This window comes from Bison bison, unplaced genomic scaffold (genome assembly GCF_000754665.1).
Source record: "Bison bison bison isolate TAMUID 2011002044 unplaced genomic scaffold, Bison_UMD1.0 scf7180017864327, whole genome shotgun sequence".
NCBI lineage: Eukaryota > Metazoa > Chordata > Mammalia > Artiodactyla > Bovidae > Bison > Bison bison.
This window is the reverse complement of record NW_011494899.1, coordinates 5708980-5732286: the sequence shown is the minus strand read 5'-3', so window position 1 is coordinate 5732286 and position 23307 is coordinate 5708980. Positions and strand designations below refer to the sequence as shown.

The 23307-nt window shown below is 45.2% G+C and overlaps 1 protein-coding gene across 1 annotated transcript in view; it reads left to right on the top strand.

Moving 5' to 3' along the window:
* The window catches only part of STAB2 (stabilin 2), a 169621-nt gene that overhangs the window by 44772 nt on the left and 101542 nt on the right, over positions 1-23307 (top strand). Inside the window, exons 13-23 of the mRNA XM_010853421.1 lie at positions 973-1116; positions 2146-2202; positions 2357-2482; positions 8137-8190; positions 8464-8544; positions 10646-10798; positions 12470-12532; positions 16401-16487; positions 17301-17387; positions 19028-19139; positions 22217-22397. Of these exons, the coding sequence (XP_010851723.1) occupies positions 973-1116; positions 2146-2202; positions 2357-2482; positions 8137-8190; positions 8464-8544; positions 10646-10798; positions 12470-12532; positions 16401-16487; positions 17301-17387; positions 19028-19139; positions 22217-22397 (1145 nt within the window). The remainder of the gene's footprint in view (positions 1-972; positions 1117-2145; positions 2203-2356; positions 2483-8136; positions 8191-8463; positions 8545-10645; positions 10799-12469; positions 12533-16400; positions 16488-17300; positions 17388-19027; positions 19140-22216; positions 22398-23307) is intronic.

Below are 23307 nucleotides of genomic sequence, written 5' to 3'. Positions count from 1 at the left end.
TTGGGGGGTGGTTATGACCTATCTGGTTGCATTTCACCAAATATCAATAGTTGATAGATCAGTGAGCACTTAGTACATGCAAGATACTGGGGTAAATCTCTATTTGTGATATTTAAGGCTCACAACAATCCCGTGAACGTTTTTCCAGTGGGAAAACTGAAAGGTCACACAATAAGGGCCAAAGGCACGATTCAAACTCAGGTCTGCCTGATCCCAAAACGTGAATCATTGTAACTTTTTTTTTTTGGCTGCCCTGGGTTTTTGTTGCAGTGTGTGGGATCTTTGTCATGATACACAGAGTTTCTGTCATTGTGATGTGCCGGTTTAGTTGCCCTGCAACGTATGGGATCTTAGTTCCCCAACCAGAGATCAAACTTGCACCCTTTGCATTAGACGGCTGATTCTTAACCACTGGATCCCCAGGGAAGTCCCCCAAAGCCTGAACCCTTAACCAGTATGTTGTACTGTGTGTATAAGGATGCATGGATGGGTGGGTGGGTGGGTGGGTGGATGGATAGATGAGTGGATGTATGGATGCAGATGTGGTTTCCTTTCTCACAAGGACATGTATTCATTCATTTACCTATTCATTCAGCACATATTTTTTATTGTGTGCCTCTTCTGTCTGAAACACTAAAGTAGGTAAGTAATGAGTTTACAATAAATTGAAGAGTTTGGGGTCCCTTTGTAGCTTGCCGTCTTTTGGGGGGAGACTATACAGTAATTCCTTATTCCCATTTAGCAATCATTGATAGTCAGAAGTGACTTCATATGTTATCTCATTTGAGCTCAAGGAAAGACCTGTGAATTCAATGGGGCAGAAACCATCATCCACGTTTTAGGTTAGGGAACTTATCCAAGATCATACAGCCAATAAATGACAGAACCCAAGCACTTAAGACTTCTTCTAATCCAGTGCTCGATTTTCAAGGACACACATTAATTTAGTTTTATTTTTCCTTGGTGTTTTAGGACAATCAGCTAAAGCTTAAACTCTATGGAGGCAAAAAGACGGTAAAAATTATACAAGGGAATATACTTGCTTCCAACGGGCTCTTGCATATCCTCGACAGAGCCATGGACAAGGCGGTGCCCACGTTTGAGAGCAATACTGAGGTGAGAACTTCAGGTAAAAGTAATGTCAAGTCAAATCCATCTTCCCTTGTTCCTCAGAGAGTCATGTTCATGAAGAAATGCAAGCCAGCACCATGGGCTTGTATTTCTGTTTTTAGTAGAATTCTGACACCTCTGTGGAGAAAGAGAAAGGCATCGCCTGAAGTGACTTAGCAGCAGCAGGTGTAGGAAAGAGGTTGATTTTGTGATCTTTTTCATAGACACACCTGATAACTCAGACCAATTGTCACATAAATTTATCCCTTGTGCATTATGGAGGAAGGCGTATCTTCCCTGTGATAAAATTCATTCCCTCTAATCTATTTGATGATGGCCAAAGACTATCCTGGGGCTTCCCAGGTGGCTCTAGTGGCAAAGAACCTGCCTGCCAAACGCAGGAGACATAAGAGATGCAGGTTTGATCCCTGAGTTGGGAAGGTCCCCTGGAGGAGGGCGTGGCAACCCACTCCAATATTCTTGCCTGGAGAATCCCATGGACAGAGGAGCCTGGCGGGCTACAGTCCACAGCGCTGCAAAGAGTCAGACATGACTGAAGTGACTTAGCATGCAAAGACTTTCAGAACATGCAGATCTGAACTACTGTTGAAATAAACACAGGAAGCACATGTATAATGTGTTGTGGTCAGCCAGATCCTTTTATAGATGTCCACTTTCCTCTTTATTTACCCTTAGCTTTCCATCAGAAAAGTGAAAGTGTTAGTCACTCAGTCGTGTCCAACTCTTTTACCTCATGGACTGTGGTCCACCAAGCTCCTCTGTCCATGCAATTCTCCAGGCAAGAATACTGGACTGGATTGCCATTACCTTCTCTAGGGGATCTTCCTGACTCAGGGATCAAACTCAGGTCTCCTGCATTGCAGGCAGATTCAGATGATTCTGAGCCACTGAGGAAGCCCATAGATGTCCACACTTCCATGAAATCCTGTCATCAGTCTTTTCATGTTAAAGCAGCTGTTTCCTAAACCACCTCCCTTTTTTGTACTGAACTTTAAGCAAAATGTCTCTTTTTAGCAAACCATAATGACCATGCTACAACCAAGATACAGCAAGTTCAGATCTTTGTTAGAGGTATGTACTTTTCACGAACTCCTAGAAAGTTTTTTATTTCTAGTCCTTGGTACAATAAAATTAGCAGGGGGTATCAATTATAAATACTTTCTGGGGAATTCATGTATCTATCTGAGATAGGTTACAGATACAAATTTTCATTTCTTAAACACAGAAAACCAGTGTGGGACATGCCTTAAATGAAGATGGGGTTGGTGGACCATACACTGTCTTTGTTCCAAGTGATGAAGCATTGAATAACATGAAGGATGGCACTCTTGATTATCTCCTTTCTTCAGAGGTATTGTATCCTGTGTACTCTAATGGTGTCATGACAGCATCACTGCTTCAGTCTGTACCTATACAGGCTTTTTCTAAATTAAGGACAACAAATAAGTAGCACATGTACCACTTACATTTCTGCAACCAAGGCAGACATCATTAATCAATCACAGTGCTCTGGAACTAAGCCTAGATGTGGCTACAATCTCCCCAGTAGAGTTCCATGTCACTATAAGACCATTCTATGTCCTTTCTCTTCTAAGACTTCTCAATAGCAAAATCATAAATTTTAAGTTCCCTACAACTCTAAAACCATCTAAAAATGAAGCCTGGCAGGGCATTCTGTGTCAAGTCTAGGTTAAACGTAAAAATAATGTTATTTTTAGGGGCTCCCAACTCTTTCTATGGCTTTCAGTTCTCTCCACAATAACCCTCTCCTTATACATCATAAACCTTCAACTCTCGCATGTCCTCCTCAAGAAAGGAGATTTGTTTTACTCTTTCAGTCTAAGGTAAAAATAATGGACACCATTTAAAGTGTTTCCTCTTTCAGGAATAACAGCCTTAAATAGAAAAGAAAAGTGAAAGTTGCTCAGTCGTGTCCGACTCTTTGCAACCCCATGGACTGTACAGTCCATGGAATTCTCCAGGCCAGAATACTGGAGTGGGTAGCCTTCTCCAGGGGATCTTCCCAACCCAGGGATCAAATCCAGGTGTCCCACATTGCAGGCAGATTCTTTACCAGCTGAGCCACAAGGGAAGCCCAAGAATCCTGGAGTGGGTATCCTATCCCTTCTCCAGTGGATCTTCCTGACCCAGGAATCGAACCAGGATCTGCTGCATTGCAAGCGAATTCTTAACAACTGAGCTATCAGGGAAGCCCAACTGAAAAGAAGGTTAGCTAATTATGGAATTTTTTATTAGAATGACAATTAGTGAAATTATAAGAAAGGCCACAAGCTTTTCCCCAGTGCCCTGAGGTCCTGCCACCATCTTGGAAATGGGGCAAAACTACTTGTGACCTCGCATAGATCGGTGTTGATTACACAGAGGGTCTGAGTCTCTTAGAGTAGTGATCCTCAAACTTCAGCGTGCTTAAGAATTACCCAGGGAGGGCTTCTCTGGTGGCTTAGTGATAAATAATCCTGCCAGTGAGGGAGACAAAGTTCAACCCTGATCCAGGAAGATCCCACATGCCACAGAGCAACTAAGCCCCTGTGTCACAACTGTTAAGCCTGTGCTCTAGAGCCAGGGAGCCACAACAAGAGAAGCTACTGCAGCGAGAAGCCTGCACACCACAACTAGGGAGTAGCCCCCACTTGCCCCAAGAAATGCCTGTGCAGCGACAAAGATCCAGCACAGCTAAAAATAAGTAAATAGTTTTTTTTAAATAAGAGAATTACCCAGGGAACGTGTTAAATAGGTAGATTACAGAAAATTCTGATTTCATGGCATTGGAAATAGACATTTTGGTAAGCACCAGCTTTCTAACTCCGATATCAAGTCACACTGCTTTTGGCACTTGAAGCTTGTTGCCTGAATGATGCAGAGGGTCACATGGACACATCCCTTTCTGGAATACTTTCAGGTGTCTACGAGGATATCCCGATCCAGAATGCCTGCATGCTTAGTCACTTCAGTCATATCTGACTCTTTGCAACCCTATGGACTGTAGTCTCCCAGACCCCCCTGTCCATTGGATTCTCCAGGCAAGAATACTGGAGTGGATTACCATTTCTTCCTCCAGGAATCTTTCCAACCCAGGGATAGAACCCGTGTCTCTGCCTCCTGCATTGGCAGGCCGGTTCTTGACCACTAGTGCCACCTGAGAAGCCCTGCATCCAGAATACTTAGCATTAAAAAAAAAAAAAAATAGGTATCAAGGAAATAAGTCAGAAGGTAATCTCTTATGTTACAAGCAGATGTTAAACATATTTAGAGATTTGTTACAGGTTTTCATTGAAAAAGTCATATTTCCCAGTGCCTTTAAAATAGGATGCTATTTTAAAAATATGATTCACACTCAGGTTTCCTGAAACCTAGCTATTATAGGAAAGCTCTTAGTCTTCTCTTTAGAACTCATACTCATATTTAATTTTAAAAGCCAAAGAAGTAATAATTTCTCCCCTGGGAATCTATTAAAATTCTGAGATTATATGGTTTTTCTTTGATACAGATACTTTTTAATAAGAATAAAGGAGTTCTCAGAAACCAAATCAGGTGAACTTAAAATTAAAACCTTTTAGCTAGAATAGAAAAAGTCACCCTTGCTGCTTTTCTGTCAAGCACTTTTGTTCGAGAAGCTTCTCTTTTTGTAACTCCTTCCAGCAGTGACTGGGGCTGCCTCACTCAGGCTCTCGAGAATAGAATGTAACTCTTCCCATCTCCTAGACAAACCTAGACAACATATTAAAAAGCAAAGACATCACTTTGCCGACAAAGATCTGTGTAGTCAAAGCTTTGGTTTTCCAGTAGTCATGTACCAGTGTGAGAGTTGGACCATAAAGAAGGTTGAGCATCAAAGAATTGATGCTCTCAAACTGTGGTACTGGAGAAGACTCTTCAGAGTCCCTTGGACAACATGGAGATCAAACAGTCCATCCTAAAGGAAATCAGTCCTGAATATTCATTGGAAGGACTGATGCTGAAGCTGAAGCTCCACTACTTTGACCACCTGAGTCAGAGGGCTGACTCATTGGAAAAGACCCTGATGCTGGGCAAGATTGAGGGCAGTAGGAGAAGGGGGTGACAGGGTGAGATGACTGGATGGTATCACTGACTCAATGGACATGAGTTTGAGCAAGCTCCGGGAGATGGTGAAGGACAGGGTGGCCTGGTGTGCTGCAGTCAGACACGACTTAGCGACTGAGCAACAACAACAACTTCCCAGCTCCACTCAGTGAAATCACATCAGTAGCTTGAACTCAGTCCCTGGTAGGAATATTGACACCATGGAAACTGGCCAGTACTATAAATCAGGGCTTATTTTTTCCTTATAGAATGGATTTAACAGCACAGCACTGCTCCTGGCTCTCAATCTCATTTCTCTCAAAGGCAATATCTTACTTCTCACAAAGAACATATAACTTCAAGTCTCTCAATCCTGAGTCTCAAATTGTTTTCCCACTTCCAATTTCTAGGTGAGGAATAGAATCATCTTTTCTACCACTTTCTCTGGTCCAGAGCCAATGTGGGTCAAGATTCCTCAACCTATAGGAAGCTCCCTCTTTCTCCATGAATCTTAATGACATCTTTCAGTTTTAACTTCAGAGAGGAGCCTCAGCTAGAGACAATAAGCTCCCCATCAGTTAGGCCAATGAAATGAAAGGTAGACTGGTTTCATTAGAAGGATGTTTTCCAGTTCTGCTTTGGGAATGCCTTGTTTCCTTCCCAGTTATCTTTCTGCTTCTCCTTGAAGCAAAATTTCAGTCCTGAACTATCTGATCCCTGCAGAGACCATAGCTACTGATCACAAGCCCCAGCGTATGACTTCATCACTGAACTAGATAGAAATAAAAGCAAAGGGAGCAAGAGACCAGCCCCTGCCAATTCACAAAGACCTTGTGAGCAAAATGGGACAAAAAGAGGTGAATTTACAGAGTTCAAGGTCGTAGTCACTATTTGGTAGAAAAACTCTCCCTTTCTGTCTCTGGCACCAAACAACTCAGTTTTGTGGTTTGTTTGTTTTCACCTAAAACAGCAAGTAGGAAGTGAATGTCCACATAAAGGAAAGAATGCATTGCACCAACAAGCTCTCCGACAGCATCACCTGTAAGCGAATCCTGTGGATCTAAGCCATCTGGACTAAAGTCTGGCTGGATAATGGCCCCCAGCCAGATAAGTGGCAGGTTCAGACAATAGTGGAGTGATGCTGATCAACTCTTTGTCCCTTTCATTCTCCAGTTGCCTATAGAATGGGTCCGATGCTAATTAAGTCTTGAGGCTTTAGAAGTGGATAATCCAGCTGATAAAGTCTTTCCTATAAAATAGAGGGCTGGAAGGGGTCCAAACCAACCCTGTTATTTTGCAGTCTAGAGGAGTGAGATGCTTGCTCAGGGTCACACAGAAGAAGAACCAGGACTAAACTCAGATTCCCAAGGCCCAGCTCAGCGACCTTCTCAGGACCTCTTCCCTCCTCCCTTTAATAACTTGCTGGCACAGATGTTTATGCAGGTCCTGCTGTGCTGACTGGGGACGCAGTGATTAATAAGCCAGACAGACCCAGTTCCTGCCCTCTGGGAGTCTGAAGTCTACTTTGGTCTGGTATTTTCAAGGGTCCCCACTTTTCCCTACCCTTTCTGCCACTGAGCATTCAAGCTTGTGTTGGCATTTCTTCTGCCTGCAAGTCCTCACTGCTAGGTTCCATAAAGTAGTTGTCAGGGAAAGTTAAGATGCAGAGGCTAAGTGATTTGCTCAAGGTCTTATGGTAACAGAACCAGGGTTACAGAAACCGTCACTTCCAGGGCTGGCCAGCTGGTGGTCAATTTCAACATTCTTACCCTCACCCTGCCCTGTGCTTAATGCTGTTGACCTATAGATATGGTGGCCTTCCAAGTGTTCACACCAGGACAATTTTGAGAGTAAATGGGGCTGCCAGGATGATCGCTGTAAACCAGGGTTGTTCTAGACAAACGAGGATATGTGGTCCCTCTGCTTACAGGTAATTCCCCTGACATAGGGGCCAAGGGGAAGTGCAGAGAATCTGGGTGAATGGAACTTGGGTTCAGCAGGGCTTTCTTTCTGCCTGGGACCTCACACTGTTGAAACATGTCCCTAGCAGGTCAGCCTCTTGGAGGTTATTATGATCTCGATTTGTGATCCTTTACCTTTCTAAGACACAGTAGCTATGGCTGTGCCACTGAAGTAGCAGAATTCAGGGCTTCGAAGCTTGTAACCCCTGGGTCTGACTCAGCTGGGAGATTACAGTCATGCTGTAGTCGACTGCCACTGCCTTCTTCCCCCAGAGAGTGGCCCCTGTGCGCCTTAATTCTGTCCACTGTCTCCAGGGCACCCCTCTAGGGACTGCTCATCCTGCTTAGAGTCCCAAGACTCTTTCTATTTTCTGAAGCATGAGAAACCTTGGAAAGGGCCTTGAAGGTGAGATGAACATGTTTCATAAGAACACAGAAGAAAGAGTCCTGGTCACACATTCCTAACAGGACTGTATGTTCCTAAATAAACAGTACATGGCCTGATGAGCCCACAGTTATTTATGGAGTGAGTGAAACAGAATCACAAACTGAGGCTGTCTTAGAAAATCTAGAAGGTAGCCTTAGACATTGAGAGAGGTGATGGAGCAGAGTAACTGGGACCTTGAGTTACTTCTCAGGCTTATAGTCTAAGTTATAAATAGCTTTGCAACCTTGGACGTGGCTTTAAAACTCAGTCTTATCACACATAAAATGAGTCAGTAGCATCCCCACCTCACAAGGCTGTTGGGAGGACTAAATGAGAGGTGCACATAATATTATGGGAACAGCCCCTGCCTGTCACAAAGTAAAAATGTTAGTTATTTGGGGGATGGGTTTTTCTCACCCTGGGTTTCCCAAGAAAGATTATGGGTCATTTATTTTTATTAACCAAGTGACCAGAGTCACTTGAGAAATTTTACACAAGAGAGGGAAATCTGTGTTTTCCTCAATGACTTAATGAAGTATTTTGATTCCTTTGCAGGGATCTCGGAAGCTTCTGGAACTCATCAGATACCACATTGTCCCATTTACTCAGGTTGGCCCTCCTTTCCTGCCCTATTTTTCCCCCTGTTTTCAAGATATCTGGTCTTAAATTTCAATATTTTAATGCTAGAGAATGTGGGACAATTATTTATTATCTTAGCTCTGAGTGCATGCTTATGTGAATAATGAACCTGTCATCTAAGAACTCTTCCAAACCCATTGCAGAAAGCTCCCATTACTTATTTCATAAACTTTCAAGTTATTTTTTCCAGTGAAGACTCTGGGTACTGCTCTCAGTATCTCTATTGTTCTCTTGTTCTTGCAGCTGGAAGTGGCCACACTCATTTCGACCCCTCACATCAGGAGCATGGCCAACCAGATCATAAGATTTAACACGACCAACAACGTAAGTGAAAAACTCTGTCTCTGGTGTCATTGCTCACATGTGTTTTTTCCTCTGCTTATGGCTGTCCATCGGGTTATCCTACCTCAACACTAATTCACAGGCTTTGGCTCTTTGTGATTGCTTCATTCATTCATTATGGCTTTCCGCAAATATCTGCTGAGCAACTCCAAGTGTGTGAGTCTAAACTAGAAGCCAAGGATAAAGATGTGGAAAAGATAGGCCTACATTCCAGCAAGGAAAACAACCCTTAAGCAACTAATTAGTGACCAGTTAGTTATTTAGCTACAATTATAACAGGGCTCCCATGAGGAAGTTAAGAGGGCTCTGGAGCAGCAGAAGCAGCAACAGGAGTAGACAGCAGATCCGGGGTTCTAGAAGTCCTCAGTCAGGAGATGATGCTTCAAAGGATGAGTAGGAGCAAGTTCCAGGCAGAAGGCAAAGCAGGTGCAAAGGTCCTGAGGTGGGAGGGAACATGACTTATGTAAGAACCTCAAAGAAGGCAGTGTTATTCAGCTAACTTCTCAGGGTTGTAATATTAGCAGAAATCTGGCAGCAGAGAGATTATGTCTCCTGTTGGTTCACTATGGATGGTGATGGTGATGCCCCTTCAACCTTTCAACAAGTTTCTGTTGGGTGCCAAGAATGTGCCATGCCCTCAAGTTTGGAACAAACAGATAAAAGTCCCTGGTTGCATGGGACTTTCATTCTGGTAAATAAGATGATAGATCATAAGCAAATTAAATATATCGTATATCAGAGTAGTAAGTGTTAAGTTAAAAAAAAAACAGCAAAGCAAAGATGGGAAATAGAAAGTGGGAATGGGGCTGACATTTTAGATACAGTGTCTAAGAAATCCTCATGGACAAGAAAACATGTGAGCAAAGACCTGATGGAAATGAAGGAATAGGCACTGTGAGTACCTGGGGGAAGAATATTCCAGAGAGAGGAAACAGAGAGTGCAAAAGTGCAAAGCAAGGAGCGTGCCGGCCTGATCAAGGAACAGCAAGGTCCTCGGGGCCAGAACAGAGGGACAGGAGGAGTGAGGTCGGAGGAGGTCCAGGCGGTAAGAGGGAGAAGGAGAGGTGCGGTCAGGTCACACGTGGCCTAAAAACTCAGGGCAAGGATGAAGGCTCTTAGTTTAAAAGAGATAAAAAGCCACTAGAGGATTTTGAGCTGTGGAATGATATGATCGGACATACATCCGGGGAGACTATTTAGGAGGGAATGTAATAACTCAGAGAAGAGGGGCAGTGATGAGCGGGGAGACAGGGAAAGGGGCAAAATTAGAGGTACACATTACTGGGCAAAAGACAGGCTTAAGGATGTATTACACAACCTGGGGAGCGGAGTCATTATTTTCTAATAACTGTAAGTAGAAAATAACCTGTAGAATTTGTGTCAAAGTGTTTTAGTTAAATAGAAGGAATAATGGTAACTGAGAGCAGAGTGGTAGCTGAGACCTGCTAAGGAGTGGTTGAATTCCGAAGGTGTTTTGAAGGAGACCAGCAGAATTTGCTGAGGGATCCAATGAGGGATGAGGAAAGAGGAAGCCAGAGATGTTTCCTGAGCTTCTGACTGGAGCCACCAGAAGGATGGTGTTGCCATTAGTATCACCCAGTGAGATTTGGAAGGAAAGTAGAGATCAGAATTCTTTGCCAATTTGTTCATTTTCTGCTCCCTCGCCTACAACATAAGCAGGAACTTGTCAGAGTTTGTTCACTGATATCTCCTGAGACCCCAAAGTAGAGTTGCTCCAATGTATCTGAACAAATGGATCTCCATTTCACCATGGGGGTAAAACAGTTTGCCCAAGGTCTCATAGCAAATATATCACAGAACTCAAATAGTTATACCTCCTCCCCAGTCCAGTGCCGGCAAGGACCATTTCTGCAAGGACATCCTTGCTTAGAATCAGTTGAGAATTCATTCAACAGATTCATCTCTCCCTGTCAGCCAAGCCCTTCTAACCACAATCCTCCCCTCAGCAGAAAGTTAAGTGAAGTTGAAGGCTCTTTCAGGAAGCTGCCACCATTCAGATCTGCCTGGGGGCCACCAGCGCTCCTCAGGCAGAAAGATGAAAGATGGTGTTGTTTCTCTCCAGGGACAGATTCTGGCAAATGGTGTGGCACTGGAAGAAATGGAGGTCGCTGCCAAAAACGGCCGGATTTACACGCTGACTGGAGTCCTCATACCTCCCTCCATCATCCCAATCCTGCCCCATCGATGTGATGAAACAAAGAGGGAGATGAGACTGGTAAGGAAACTAGGGAACTCAATAAGGGAACCCTAAAGAGCCCTCACAGAGCAGACCATTCCGTCCTCCTGATTCTGAGGGAACTGACAGGGAGAGTCTCACACGGGAGCCTTGTTCTAAAGGATTTTCTGTCTTCATGAAGAGGCAGCGGGACCTGAGGTCCTATTTCATTGAACACAAACCAAAATTCCTGGGGGAATTTCCACACTAACCGTTGCTACCCTGGTATATTCATTTTCTAAAGCTGCCACAACAAGTTACCACAAAACAAGTGACTCAAAGTAACAAAAATTTATTCTCTAAACAGTTCTGGAAGCCCGAAGTCCAAAATCAGGGTTTCCTATTTCCATTGCAACTTTTTGGCTCAGCTGGTTTTAATCAGAACAACTAAATTTCAACAAGCTTTTGAACAACCTGGACCAGAGCCACCCCACAACAAGGCGGGGAGTCACAGCTGCCCTTGTCTTCCACAGACTTCCTTCCCTGAACTTGAACAACAGCTGCTCAGGGTGGGAGAGCTCTAAACAAGTCTAACTGTTGACTCCCATCGAGTCTTTCCTGCAAATTGTTCAAGAGCTTATTCTCCATTTCCCCCCAAAAAAGAATCAAGATGTGGGCTTGAGCCACAACCCAAAGAATTTTAGTTAAATAAGAAGAGCTTCCCCATAGCTGCCTTAGAATGAAGTCTTCTTTTACTGTTTTATCTGGATTTAAATCAAACCAATGTGCTCTGGTTTAGGGTTGTTCTGATTAGATCTATTAAAAGTAGCAGTGAATTCTCTAGAAGGTATTGAGGGCTAGTAAACAGTAGGCATAGCTAGTCCCTTCTAGAAATCTGTTTTCAGAACCCATAGCTGCCTTTGGGCATGTATACTTAGATTTAGAGGTTTAATTAATAACTCTCTATACCAGTTAAGATCCCTGCCAGATACAGAATTTATCCCAGTGGTTCAAATGAAGAGACTTTAATTAAGAATCTGTGACAGAGGGGTGGGCAGGGCTGAGGAAACAAGCAAGTGATGCTGGGCCACCCAAGGAGAAGCAGTGGCAGGAAACCAATACAACAGAGGATCAAGGGTGGGTAGGAGGGGGAATCACCTGCGGCCACTGGGAGCAGGGCAAAGGGAAGAAGAGGTGTCCACCAGGAGCTGGAGGGATGGCACAGAGATACCTTGACCCTGTCTTCCTCCTACCCACCGATATCCTGCTGGCCCCTCACCCAGACCAACTGGAAACTGGTGAGGAAGCCCAAGGTTGACCTGCTGAAGCAAAGAACCCAGTAGCGAAAGTCAGAGGGACTTGAGTGTGTAGTCAATGCTAATGCTTTGTCCTTGGAACAGGTGGGCAACTGCAGTGTCCCCTCAGGGACAGGGGCCTCCCTACATGGCTGAGGGTTGACCAGAAGCCTGAGGCCTGCAGACAGTCTGAACCTGAAAGAGGATGAGGAAGGGGCTCCTCTGAGCAGACCTAGTTACTTCTCCCAAACCTCTCTGGAGTTGACATCACTCGTTCTCTCTAGGGAGGAGGCAGTAGGGGCAAGGAGAGGGGCCAAGAGTGGGATGCTAGTGGGACCACCTTTCTAAGGGGCATAAGGAGACATAAGGCCAGATGCAGTGGCCTGCTGCTGCTTCTTATAGGGACCCCTGCACTGACCCCTGTCCTTCCTTCCAGGGCACATGTGTGAGCTGTTCCCTGGTTTACCGGAGCAAATGTCCGGCCGACTCCGAGCCCACAGTGAGTGTGACAGCTTCAGAGAAGCACACATCACCCCAGCAACCCCATGGGTGTGATTTCTCATCCTTCCCACCTTCCCTCTTAAAAGATAATCATTCCAACTAGGATTGGCTCTTAGCCTGCTCTGTCTGGGGGGATGGTAGAAAGATAGCTCACAGATCTGTATTTGAGTTCTTGCTCACTTATCCAAGGTAAGTTGCTTCACATTTTTACTCTAATTTTCTTATCTGTGAGTAGTAATAATAGCAACATCCACAGCAGAAGCAGGATTAGCATAGATAAAAACCCAAGTGCAATGCCTGGATCAAATAGCCACTCAGTAAACATTCCCTCTCTAATCTTCCTCTTAAATAAAATCCATTGTTTGTTTAAGAGAGACAAAACTTTACCTCCACCCTCTTGAGGTCTGCAAGACCCTGGCTGGGCCTGCAAATTAAGTTGACATAAGATAAATTAACAGGAGAAAAGCACAATTTTTTTTTTACACATACATCAGTTGAGTGACTCAGTTGTGTCCAATTCTTTGTGACCCCATGGACTGCAGCACGCCAGGCCTCCCTGTCCAACACCAACTCCTGGAGCTTGCTCAAACTTATGTCCATTGAGTCCGTAGTGCCATCCAACCATCTCATCCTCTGTCATCCCCTTCTCCTCCTGCCCTCAATCTTTCCCAGCATCAGGGTCTTTTCATGTGAGTCAGTTCTTCACATTAGGTGGCCAAAGTATTGGAGTTTCAGCTTCAGCATCAGTCCTTCCAATGAATATTCCGGACTAATCTCCTTTAGGATGGACTGCTTGGATCTCCTTGCAGTCCAAGGGACTCTTGAGTCTTCTCCAACACCACAGTTCAAAAGCATCAATTCCTCGGCACTCAGCTTTCTTTATAGTCCAACTCTCACATCCATACATGACCACTGGAAAAACCATAGTTTTGACTAAATGGTCCTTTGTCGGCAAAGTAATGTCTCTGCTTTTTAATATGCTGTCTATGTTGGTCATAACTTTTCTTCCAAGGAGCAAATGTCTTTTAATATCATGGCTGCAGTCACCATCTACAGTGATTTTGGAGCCCAAAAAATAAAATCTGTCACTGTTTCCACTGTTTCCCTGTCTATTTGCCATGAAGTGATAGGACCAGGTGCCATGTCTTCGTTTTCTGAATGTTGAGTTTTAAGCCAACTTTTTCACTTTTCTCTTTCAGTTTCATTAAGAGGCTCTTTAGTTCTTCTTCGCTTTCTGCTGTAAGGGTAGTGTCATCTGTGTATCTGAGGTTATTGATATTTCTCCTGGCAATCTTGATTCCAGCTTGTGCTCCATCTAGCCCAGCATTTCACATGTACATAGGAGTTTCCATTGGAGAAGGAAATGACAACCCACTCCAGTATTCTTGCCTAGGAAATCCCATGGACAGAGTCTGAGCCTGGTGGGCTACAGTCCATGGAGTCGCAAAGAGTTGGACATGACTTAGCAACTGAACACAGGAGCTTCCATAGGAGAATGAAGACCCAGAGAAATAGCAAAACCCAAGTGTTTATAGAGTAGGTTGAACAAAGATAGGTAACTGTGGAAAAGTAACTAAAATGTGAAATATATTTCACAATATATACCTATATCAAGTCATTATCACTATGTTATATGTCTTAAACTTGTGTACAAGTTTTTTGTATCTGCTATTTTCAAGTGCCTTTAGCTCAAAATAATCCATATGGCACATTTGGAGGGGGCATGTTCTGCTACACTTCACTGGTGTCTGCTCTTCCCAGGCATCTTTCTGGAAAGAAACAAATGAAATATCAAGAAAATGACACTAGAACCATCAAAACCTTGTGATGCTTCATTGAATTCCACACCATGTCTACTGAGGAATATAGAGTGGGTTAAGGAGCATAAGAGCTTACCTGGCAGCTAAGTGGTAAAGAATCTGCATGCAATGCAGGAGTCCCAGGTTTGATTCCTGTCAGGAGGATCTCCTGGAGAAGGAAATGGCAACCCGGTCCAGTATTCTTGCTTGGGAAATCCCATGGATGGGGAGACTGGTGAACTACAGCCCATGGGGTCCTAAAGGCACAACCTAGCAACTAAAACAACAACTATAGCTACACCAGGGGGCATAATGATGAATAAGATATTGTTTCGTTTTTGTCCTGAGAAGTTCTAATCTAAAAAGGAAAACAGACCATGGTACAACGATCCATAATTCATAGGCCAGGTAAGTACTCTACTGGTTGTAAAAGCAACACATTTGAAGATAAAATTGATGACAGAAATTCCTGCCTCTAAGTTTGTCCTAAGAAAGACCTTCCCAACTAGAGAGTTCATCCCACACTAGAATAGATGGCTAAAGAGAGTGATGAGTTTACACAATCCTACTTTGGAGCACTTCATAAAGAAACAAACACACACACACTAAAATAGGCATAAATGTTCAGATATTTGCTCCATGAAGCTGGCGCCCCTGCGTCCTGCAGGATGCTGTCAACCAGTGGTTGTGGAGAGGGAGGGGGGAAGAGGAGACTGTGGTGACTGGCATCCCAGTGATTGCTGTGTGCCAGACACTGTTCTAAATGCTCTGTGCAGCAAGCCTGCAAGAGAGGCACCTTATCATACCAGTGTATAACCTGAGAACTAAGGCGAGGAGACTTAACAGCCCTCGCACAAGGTCACACAGCTGGTGGGCACAGACCATGAGTCTACATTGCCTCTGCCCAAGGAAAGAGAAGCAGGAGAGGAAAGGAAGAAATGAGATGCATGGGTCAGAGCCCAGAGAGCCCCAAACTGCCCCTCCCAGGCTCCTGTGGTCTGTATTTGGCTAAGTATCCTGACAGCCAAAGAAGAGAGTTGAGTACTTCTTCCTCAGTGACCTCAGAATTCCTCCAGACATCTAAGATTTTAGGATTTTACTGACTGTGGAAGTTTTCATTGCTCTCTTCCTGTGTAAGAGACTAAGATGAGGAGTACCTCGATACTAGTTTTTATCTAACATAAAATTTGAGCCACAGATTAAATGCTCAGGATTAAAGTTGAGATCAGCACTTTTGTCCCATTTCACAGATTAGGCAGCTTGAGGCCCAGGAGGCAGTATGACTTGCCTCTGAGATCCTAAAGTTAGTAGGTGGTAAGACCCATTCTCTCGACTTACCACTTACCAGTAGTGTTTCCTAGAAAGAAGATTTAACCAGTCCAGGCCTCAGTTGCCTCATCTATTAAGAAAAGGGATGAGAAATAGCCACACAGTTAAATAATGATGATCTCCTATGGGCAGTGTGTCTGGCCCTAGGAGGTTCTCAATAAATGGTAGTTCTCAGTCATTCTGAGTGGGTATCAGAGGTTAGAGAATGGTAGGAAATCGCCCCTATAATCCACAGACTGCACTGTTTTGTTTGGTAGATCTTTGTACAAACTAGGATGGAAATCTCTAATAGCTCCAGAATTTCTGAATAGGAGGTTTTGTGTGTGTGCGCTAAGCTGCTTCAGTCATGTCTGACTCTTTGCAACCCTGTGGACGGTAGCCCTTCAGGCTCCTTTGTCCAGGAGGAGGTTAGAGCTGGTTATTAATTGGAAGGAGGGCTAAACCACACCCACGATGCACAGGAACATGTTCCCAGATCGATCAGCAATGTCTGCCAGGACACAAGAGGGGACAAAAGGTACCTATGCCCCAGGTCACCATGCAAACCCTGGCCTGTATTCTCCTAACAGGTGACTGAGTTCTGCCTGGACCCGTGTGAGCTGTGTACTTTAGTGCTCTATGCTGGCATCGATGGTAAACTGGAGGAAATACATCATCTAGTGTATAGAGAAGCCAAGTGATGTCCAGATGACCTCAAAATGCAGACTGCAATGCTTTTTCTTCTTGACTTTCTTCCAGACACTCTTTGTTCACAAGTGTATCTACACCGGCCGAATCAGGAGCCCGAAGAATGGATGTGCCAGATACTGTAATGCCACCGTGAAGGTGAGGCGTGTGTGTGTGGCCAAGGACCTCATCCAGGCCACCAAGGCCCATACAGAAGCCAGCAGGCTGGGCAGTTCTTAGGCCCCAGGGTCTGTGAATCAGAGGTTGCCAGTGGGAGCTTGACCACATTTTCCTGCAAAGGAAGCTTTGAACAGAGTTCCCTGCATCTTTGCATCCATCCCATGGTTCCTATGGCTCTTAATACAGAGCCCACACCCCTGACACTCCCCTACCTGGTGCACACTCAGCAGTGCCCCTGGCATGGCTCTCACCTCATTCCCACCTCAGCATGTGTGCCTTTGCTAGTTCCTCCCTCAGAATGCTTTTCCAGGTTTTCTCGGGGCTGACTCATCTCTCAAGTCTCCATTCCACCATCGCTTCCTCTGTCACCGCCCAATCCACAGTGGCCCCCCAGTGTCCCCACACCTGTGTCCGCAGCCACCACTTGATAACAGCACTTCATTTTCCCAGCACATACCACTCTCTCAAATCTTTTTTTTAATTTATTATTTGTGTCTTCCCTGACTAGCTGGAACACAGGCTCCATGAGCACAAGCCCGTGTCTCTCTTGCTCGTACGGTGCCAGAGCCGGGCAGGCAGCCAGGGGCAGCCCTCAGGAGGTTCACGGTGAACTGATGGCTGAGCACAAGCCACGCTGTCATCCACCTGAGAAAAAGGCATTCTCCTGGGGAGGGGAGGAGGCCGATAGTGTTTGTGATTGTAATTGAAATGAAAATGAATAAAATGAATTTCCTTTGAGGAACTGGCACTCTGCTTTGGATTCAAAAAGGCAACATGCATTTTGTTTTTCAGATTCCAAAATGCTGCAAAGGCTTCTACGGGCCAGACTGCAACCAGTGCCCAGGAGGCTTCTCGAATCCGTGCTCCGGGAACGGGCAGGTGATGAGGGCTGAGGCTTATTTTTTCACAAAGGCTGAGGTTGACCTGTGTTGTTGTTGTTCAGTTGTTCATCGGACTCTTTTCAACGCCATGGACTGAAGCACGCCAGGCTTCCCTGTCCTTCGCTATCTCCCAGAGTTTGCTCAAACTCATGTCCATTGAGTCTGTGATGCCAACCAACCATCACATCCTCTGTCGTCCCCTTCTGCTCCTGCCCTCAATCTTTGCCAGCATCAGGGTCTTTTCTAATGAGTCGGCTCTTTGCATTAGGTGGCCAAAGTATTGGAGCTTCAGCTTCACTATCAATCCTTCCAGTGAATATTCAGGATTGATTTCCTTTAGGATTAACGGGTTTCACCTCCTTGCAGTCCAAGGGACTCTCAAGAGTCTTCTCCAAAACCACAGTCCAAAAACATCAATTCTTTGGCACTCAGCTTTCTTTATGGTCTAACTCTCACATCCATACATGACTACTGGAAACACCATAGCTTTGACTAGACAGACCTTTGCCAGCAAAGTAATGTTTCTGACCTGTGTTAAGTCAAAAAAAAGAAATCTTAAAACCATTAAACCAAGAAATGATTCAATGCCAGTCACGGTTCCCAGGGAACAAAAGAAACAGATGAGTTGCTAAAAGAACAGAAGATGTCTGCAGGAGAAGGAATCTTTCCTGGGGGAGTGGCAGGGGGCAGTGTGTCCGGCAAGGTCCCTTCTGACCCGCTTTCCTTCTGCTGAGGGCATGACCTTGAACAACTCAGCAAGGCTTTATGGACCCCACTTTCCTCCTGTGGGAGATAGAATTGTTGGCCTGTATTGATGTTCCAAGATTTTTTAGGATCAAAATTTTGTTATTCTTTAAAAAAAAAAAAGAAAAACTGCTCAGTGAATGCTTTTTTAGCCCATCTACAAAACCTGGCTTAATGAAGTGTAAGAGCCAGAACCTGACTCATCTAGCATGGAGGCCAGGGCTGAACAAACAAAGGTAAAGAGGCTGTGGTTCATTTGGGGAAATTATGAATCTGCACATATAAGAAATCCATGTCAAAAATATGCCTCTTTCAAGGAGAAGGAAAACTGCCTGACCACCAAGGGGGACACCACACAGGCGAGGGTAATAGGGCGAAGCTGCTACGAATTAACCTCTGTAGCTGGGAGATCTGTTTGGGGCCACAAGCCCTATTGTGATGCATGTCAATCAATACAAATCTAACCTTGAAATTGCTGAAGAGCTAGGGGGCAAAACGCGCACACTGAAGGGACAAACTGCCATTTGGAGTCACATAGCTGAGCACGTGAGAATCTGCAGAGAAAGGCTGGCCTTCATTCTGAAGGTTGGAGGTTTATCAGTCTGACCCTTAAGCATTGTGTAGAGGTTCCAGCTGTGACTGGCCGGCCCCCCTCAAATGACTTCCTGTAAAGTTCTGAATCCTGGCTTGGGATTCCTATATGTCACTGTCTTAGCTTTGTACCTAATACCCACGGCTCCACTTTCCACAAGGGTTCCCAGAGAGTCATTTCAAGCAGAACTGAATCTGAGTCAAAGAAGCAGGTCAGGAAACAAGCATCCGGGACTCCTGGCCAGGGGCAGGGGGTGGGAGGTGTGTTGTCCTGACGGCCAGGGGCCCTGTCTTTGTTCCCAGTGCACTGACGGCCTTGATGGCAACGGGACGTGTGTTTGCCAGGATGGCTTCCGAGGCTCCCGGTGCCAGTTCTGTTCAGACCCCAGGAAATACGGACCTCGGTGTGACAAAAGTAAGTGTCGTTTCCAGAGCTGCCTTCTGCTCCTTAGCCAGGGTCCCCACGGCTCTGCGGTGCAATCCTGGTGTTGGGTGCCCCTTGGCTTGGTGGGTGCCCCTACCACAGGGCAGTTCTTAAGCCCTTGGGTCCCAAATGCTAGCATGTGCCAGATTGCTGAGCCCCCTCACAGAGCTCTGAGATAGAAGGCCTGAGTGGTACCCTGGGGATTTGCATCTCTTAACAAGTGCCCTGGGATGTCAGCACCACTGACCCAAGAGCACCTTTAAAAACCAGTCATGTAGGGTTTCCCATGTACCTGAACTGATCATGGACTTCTTAGCAGCACACAGCCTCCCCACCTTTCAAGCAGCCGTCTTCCGTCAGCTCCTCCCTTTGCTAAATGTGTGGCCTTGGGTTAGTTAGGCCTCCGTTTCCTCATCTATAAAATGAGAGTCATATCGGTAACTACCTCATAAGGCTAGTACAAGTTATAAATGGAAAACACTTGCCCGAGAACAATGCCTGGCACCTAGTATGCACTACCAATATTATTATCTATTATTGTTATTCTTATCTATTATTGTTATTCTTATCTATTATTGTTATTCTTATCATCTATTATTGTTGGCACTGTTGCCGTTATGCTAAGTTCAGTGACATAAATGTCAGGAAACTCAGAGAACATGTAGAAAGTTCTACAATACTAGGTATTGAAAAATATACAGCTATATAATCTTAGAAAATACATTGTTCTTAAAAATAATACAATGTGAATATATAAGTATATAAATAAAAATATACATCTCTGTGTATCTAAGCTAAGATTAGAACTCGCTGGGGAGAAAAAAATGGCTTCCTTGGTGGCTCAGTCGGTAAAGAATCTGCCAGCAATGCAGGAGACCTGGGTTTGATCCCTGAGTCAGGAAGATCCCCTGGAGAAGGAAATGGCAACCCACTCCAGTAACCTTGCCTGGAAAACCCCATGGACAGAGAAGCCTGGCAGGCTATAGTCCATGGTTCAGAAGAGTCGGACACAACTTAGTGACTACACCACCACCACCACCAAGCTGAGATCAGAACTTGATGGGGAAAAAAAATGAATAGTTCAGAGCTTGCTGTGGAATCAGACCAACATGAAGTTAAAGCTCCATTCTGAAACTTACTGGCTCTATGACCTTAAAGGGAATTCCCTGGTAGTCCAGTGCTTAGGACTCCGTGCTTTCACTGCTGAGGGCATAGGTTCTATCCCTGGTCAGAGAATTAAGTTCCCACCAGCCACGTGGCACAGTAAAAAAAAAATCTGAGACCTTAGAAAGAGTCTCTCACTGAAGCTCAGTTTCCCCATTTATAAAACGGAGACAATACTGTACCCACTTCGTAGGTGGCTGATTAAGTTGGATCATAATTGAGGACTATAGCCCAGAGCACGTACCTAGCAAGTAATCAGTGAATGAAGCCGTTCTTACTACTATCACTGCTAACTCCACTCATCTGTTACAGAACACACAGCCCCTCTCCTCTCTTACTGTATCTGATTTTCACAGCTACCTCTCAAGAGGGATGGGACACCAGAGCCCAGCAGAGTCAGGGCTGCCGATCCTAGTCCAATGCTCTTTTTGCCAAATAAGGTTTCTGAGGGGAAAGAAAATAGGGGCTTATTCCAAAGCCTGTTGATAGAGGCATTTTTATGAGGCTAGCAGGCAGGATGCTAAGGCTGGGAAAAGACTGGTAGGCTTCCTGCTCCAAAGCCTCTCGTCCAGGTTTGTGACTGCCTGGGGAGTCACACTGGGGACTCACACTGGGGAGCACCTCACACTGGGGAGCTTCCTCTTCTTTCTGGGGTCTTGTTCCTTGCTAACTAAGCCCTGACTTTCATAAAAGTTTATGGAAAGTCTTTTTTGTTTTAAATCTCTTCCAGCCCCCACTCACTATGTTTCGTTTTCCTGGATGCTGGCTCCAAGCCCCCACACTAATTCCTCTCCCCACAGTCCCTTCTGGGGCAAAACCACAGATTCCTTCATTTCTGATCATATTCAAACCCCCAAATCCTTGCCACCTGCCTTTGAGAATCTCTGGAGTGTGAGCCTGACTCTGATAATTGCTGCTTTTGCAGCAATTTTTAAATATTTGTAATCAAAAGCAAAATCAGCAGCTAAGATGATAACAGGCAGGTGGAAATGCCAGTCGATTTACTGATCTACTGTTAGTGACTCATGGTCACTAACTGGAATGGAATTTGAAGGTCTGAGTTCAAGTCCCTGCATGGGAACCTACCAGCAAGTTAGGCAAATTAGACAATCACCTCTCTGGGCTCAGTTTCCTCATTTTGAACATGGGAATGGTAAAAGTACCTACCTCTTGAAGCTGGTGACTATGAATGAGAGTGGTTTGGTTGCTAAGTCATGTCTTTGTGACCTCATGAATTGTAGCCCACCAGGCTTCTCTGTCCATGGGATTTCCCAGGCAAGAATACTGGAGTAGGTTGCCATTTCCTTCTCCAGGAGATCTTCCTGACCCAGGGATCAAACCCAGGTCTCCTGCATTGCAGGCAGATTCTTTTACTGCCTAAGCCACCAGGGAAACACCGTAATTGAGAGGGTACAGGTTGAAGACTGGTTCAGTGCCTAGAACAAGGTCAGTGTGCAAATACTGGCCATGAGTGGCACTGGTCTGCTATGAAAGAGTGGAGAACAATACATAAGCCGCACATCAGAGGCTGTGCTGGCAGGAGAAATCACTTCTGTTTACTCCAGAACATCTTCAAGAGAAGGCAGAAAATGTCAGACTAAACTCTCCAACAGGAAGTAGGTGAAAATTGAGCTCCTTGGCCTCTTTCGTTCATCACACTCCCCCTCCCACTGCACCGCACACGCAGACATACACAGCAGTACCGAGGTCGAGCTCTTCTCTCTGAAAGCTGTCCTGGCACAGGGACAAAGATGCTCCCAGAGTCTTCCCAGGCTCAGCCACCAGGTCTGTCCTGACAGGAGTGAGGAGATGGGGGTTGAAGATGGGGGACTTCCTCTGTGGCCCATGTGCCCACTGCTAAGCTTGTCCCCACGCCCTGAATGGCCCTTTTCCTTCTCCCTCAGCATGTCCGTGCATTTTCGGAACGTGTGATAACAGGATTGACAGCGACGGCGCCTGCCTTCCTGGGAGCTGCAGGAACGGCTCTGCAGGGAGATTCTGCCACAAGCAGACCTCAGCCTGTGGGCCCTACGTGCAGTTCTGTCACATCCATGCCACCTGTGAATACAGTGATGGAACGGCAAGGTAGGCGCAAGGCAGGCGTGCCACCCTGTTACCTGCAGACAGACCCAACCCATGTCTAACCTCTCCATAAACAAAGGCCTATTCTCTCCAGCTGCCAGCTTGGCTTTAGTGGAGAAAAGCTCAGACTGAGATGGGTTCAAACTGTAGCACTTCCTACTTTCGAAACTTAACCAGCTGTGTGACCTTGGGCAGTTACTTAACCTCTCTGAGCCTCACTTTCCTCATCAGTACAATAAGGGTGATGTTGCATACCTGGCAGGGCAGTTGTGGAGGTTAGATCAACTGAATGCCCAAGCACCCAGCACCAGGGCTAGTACATCATAGGTCTTCAGTCATGGAAACTGCAGTAATTGCCATCACTCAAGTGAAAGAAATGAAGATTAACCCACCAACTTTCCAACCCTTTAAAATCTCTTTTACTTCCTAAGATCATTAATAATAACTCCCATATTAAAGACATCTTACAGGAAAACTGGGTCTTTGGATCACCAGTTGATGTCTTAATGTTGTCTCAACTATCGCACAATTGCCCTCATCTCACATGCTAGTAAAGTAATGCTCAAAATTCTCCAGGCCAGGCTTCAGCAATACGGGAACCGTGAACTTCCTGATGTTCAAGCTGGTTTTAGAAAAGGCAGAGGAACCAGAGATCAAATTGCCAACATCCGCTGGATCATCAAAAAAGCAAGAGAGTTCCAGAAAAACATCTATTTCTGCTTTATGGACTATGCCAAAGCCTTTGACTGTGTGGATCACAATAAACTGTGGAAAATTCTTCAAGAGATGGGAATACCAGACCACCTGACCTGCCTCTTGAGAAACCTGTATGCAGGTCAGGAAGCAACAGTCAGAACTGGACATGGAACAACAGACTGGTTCCAAATAGGAAAAGGAGTACATCAAGGCTGTA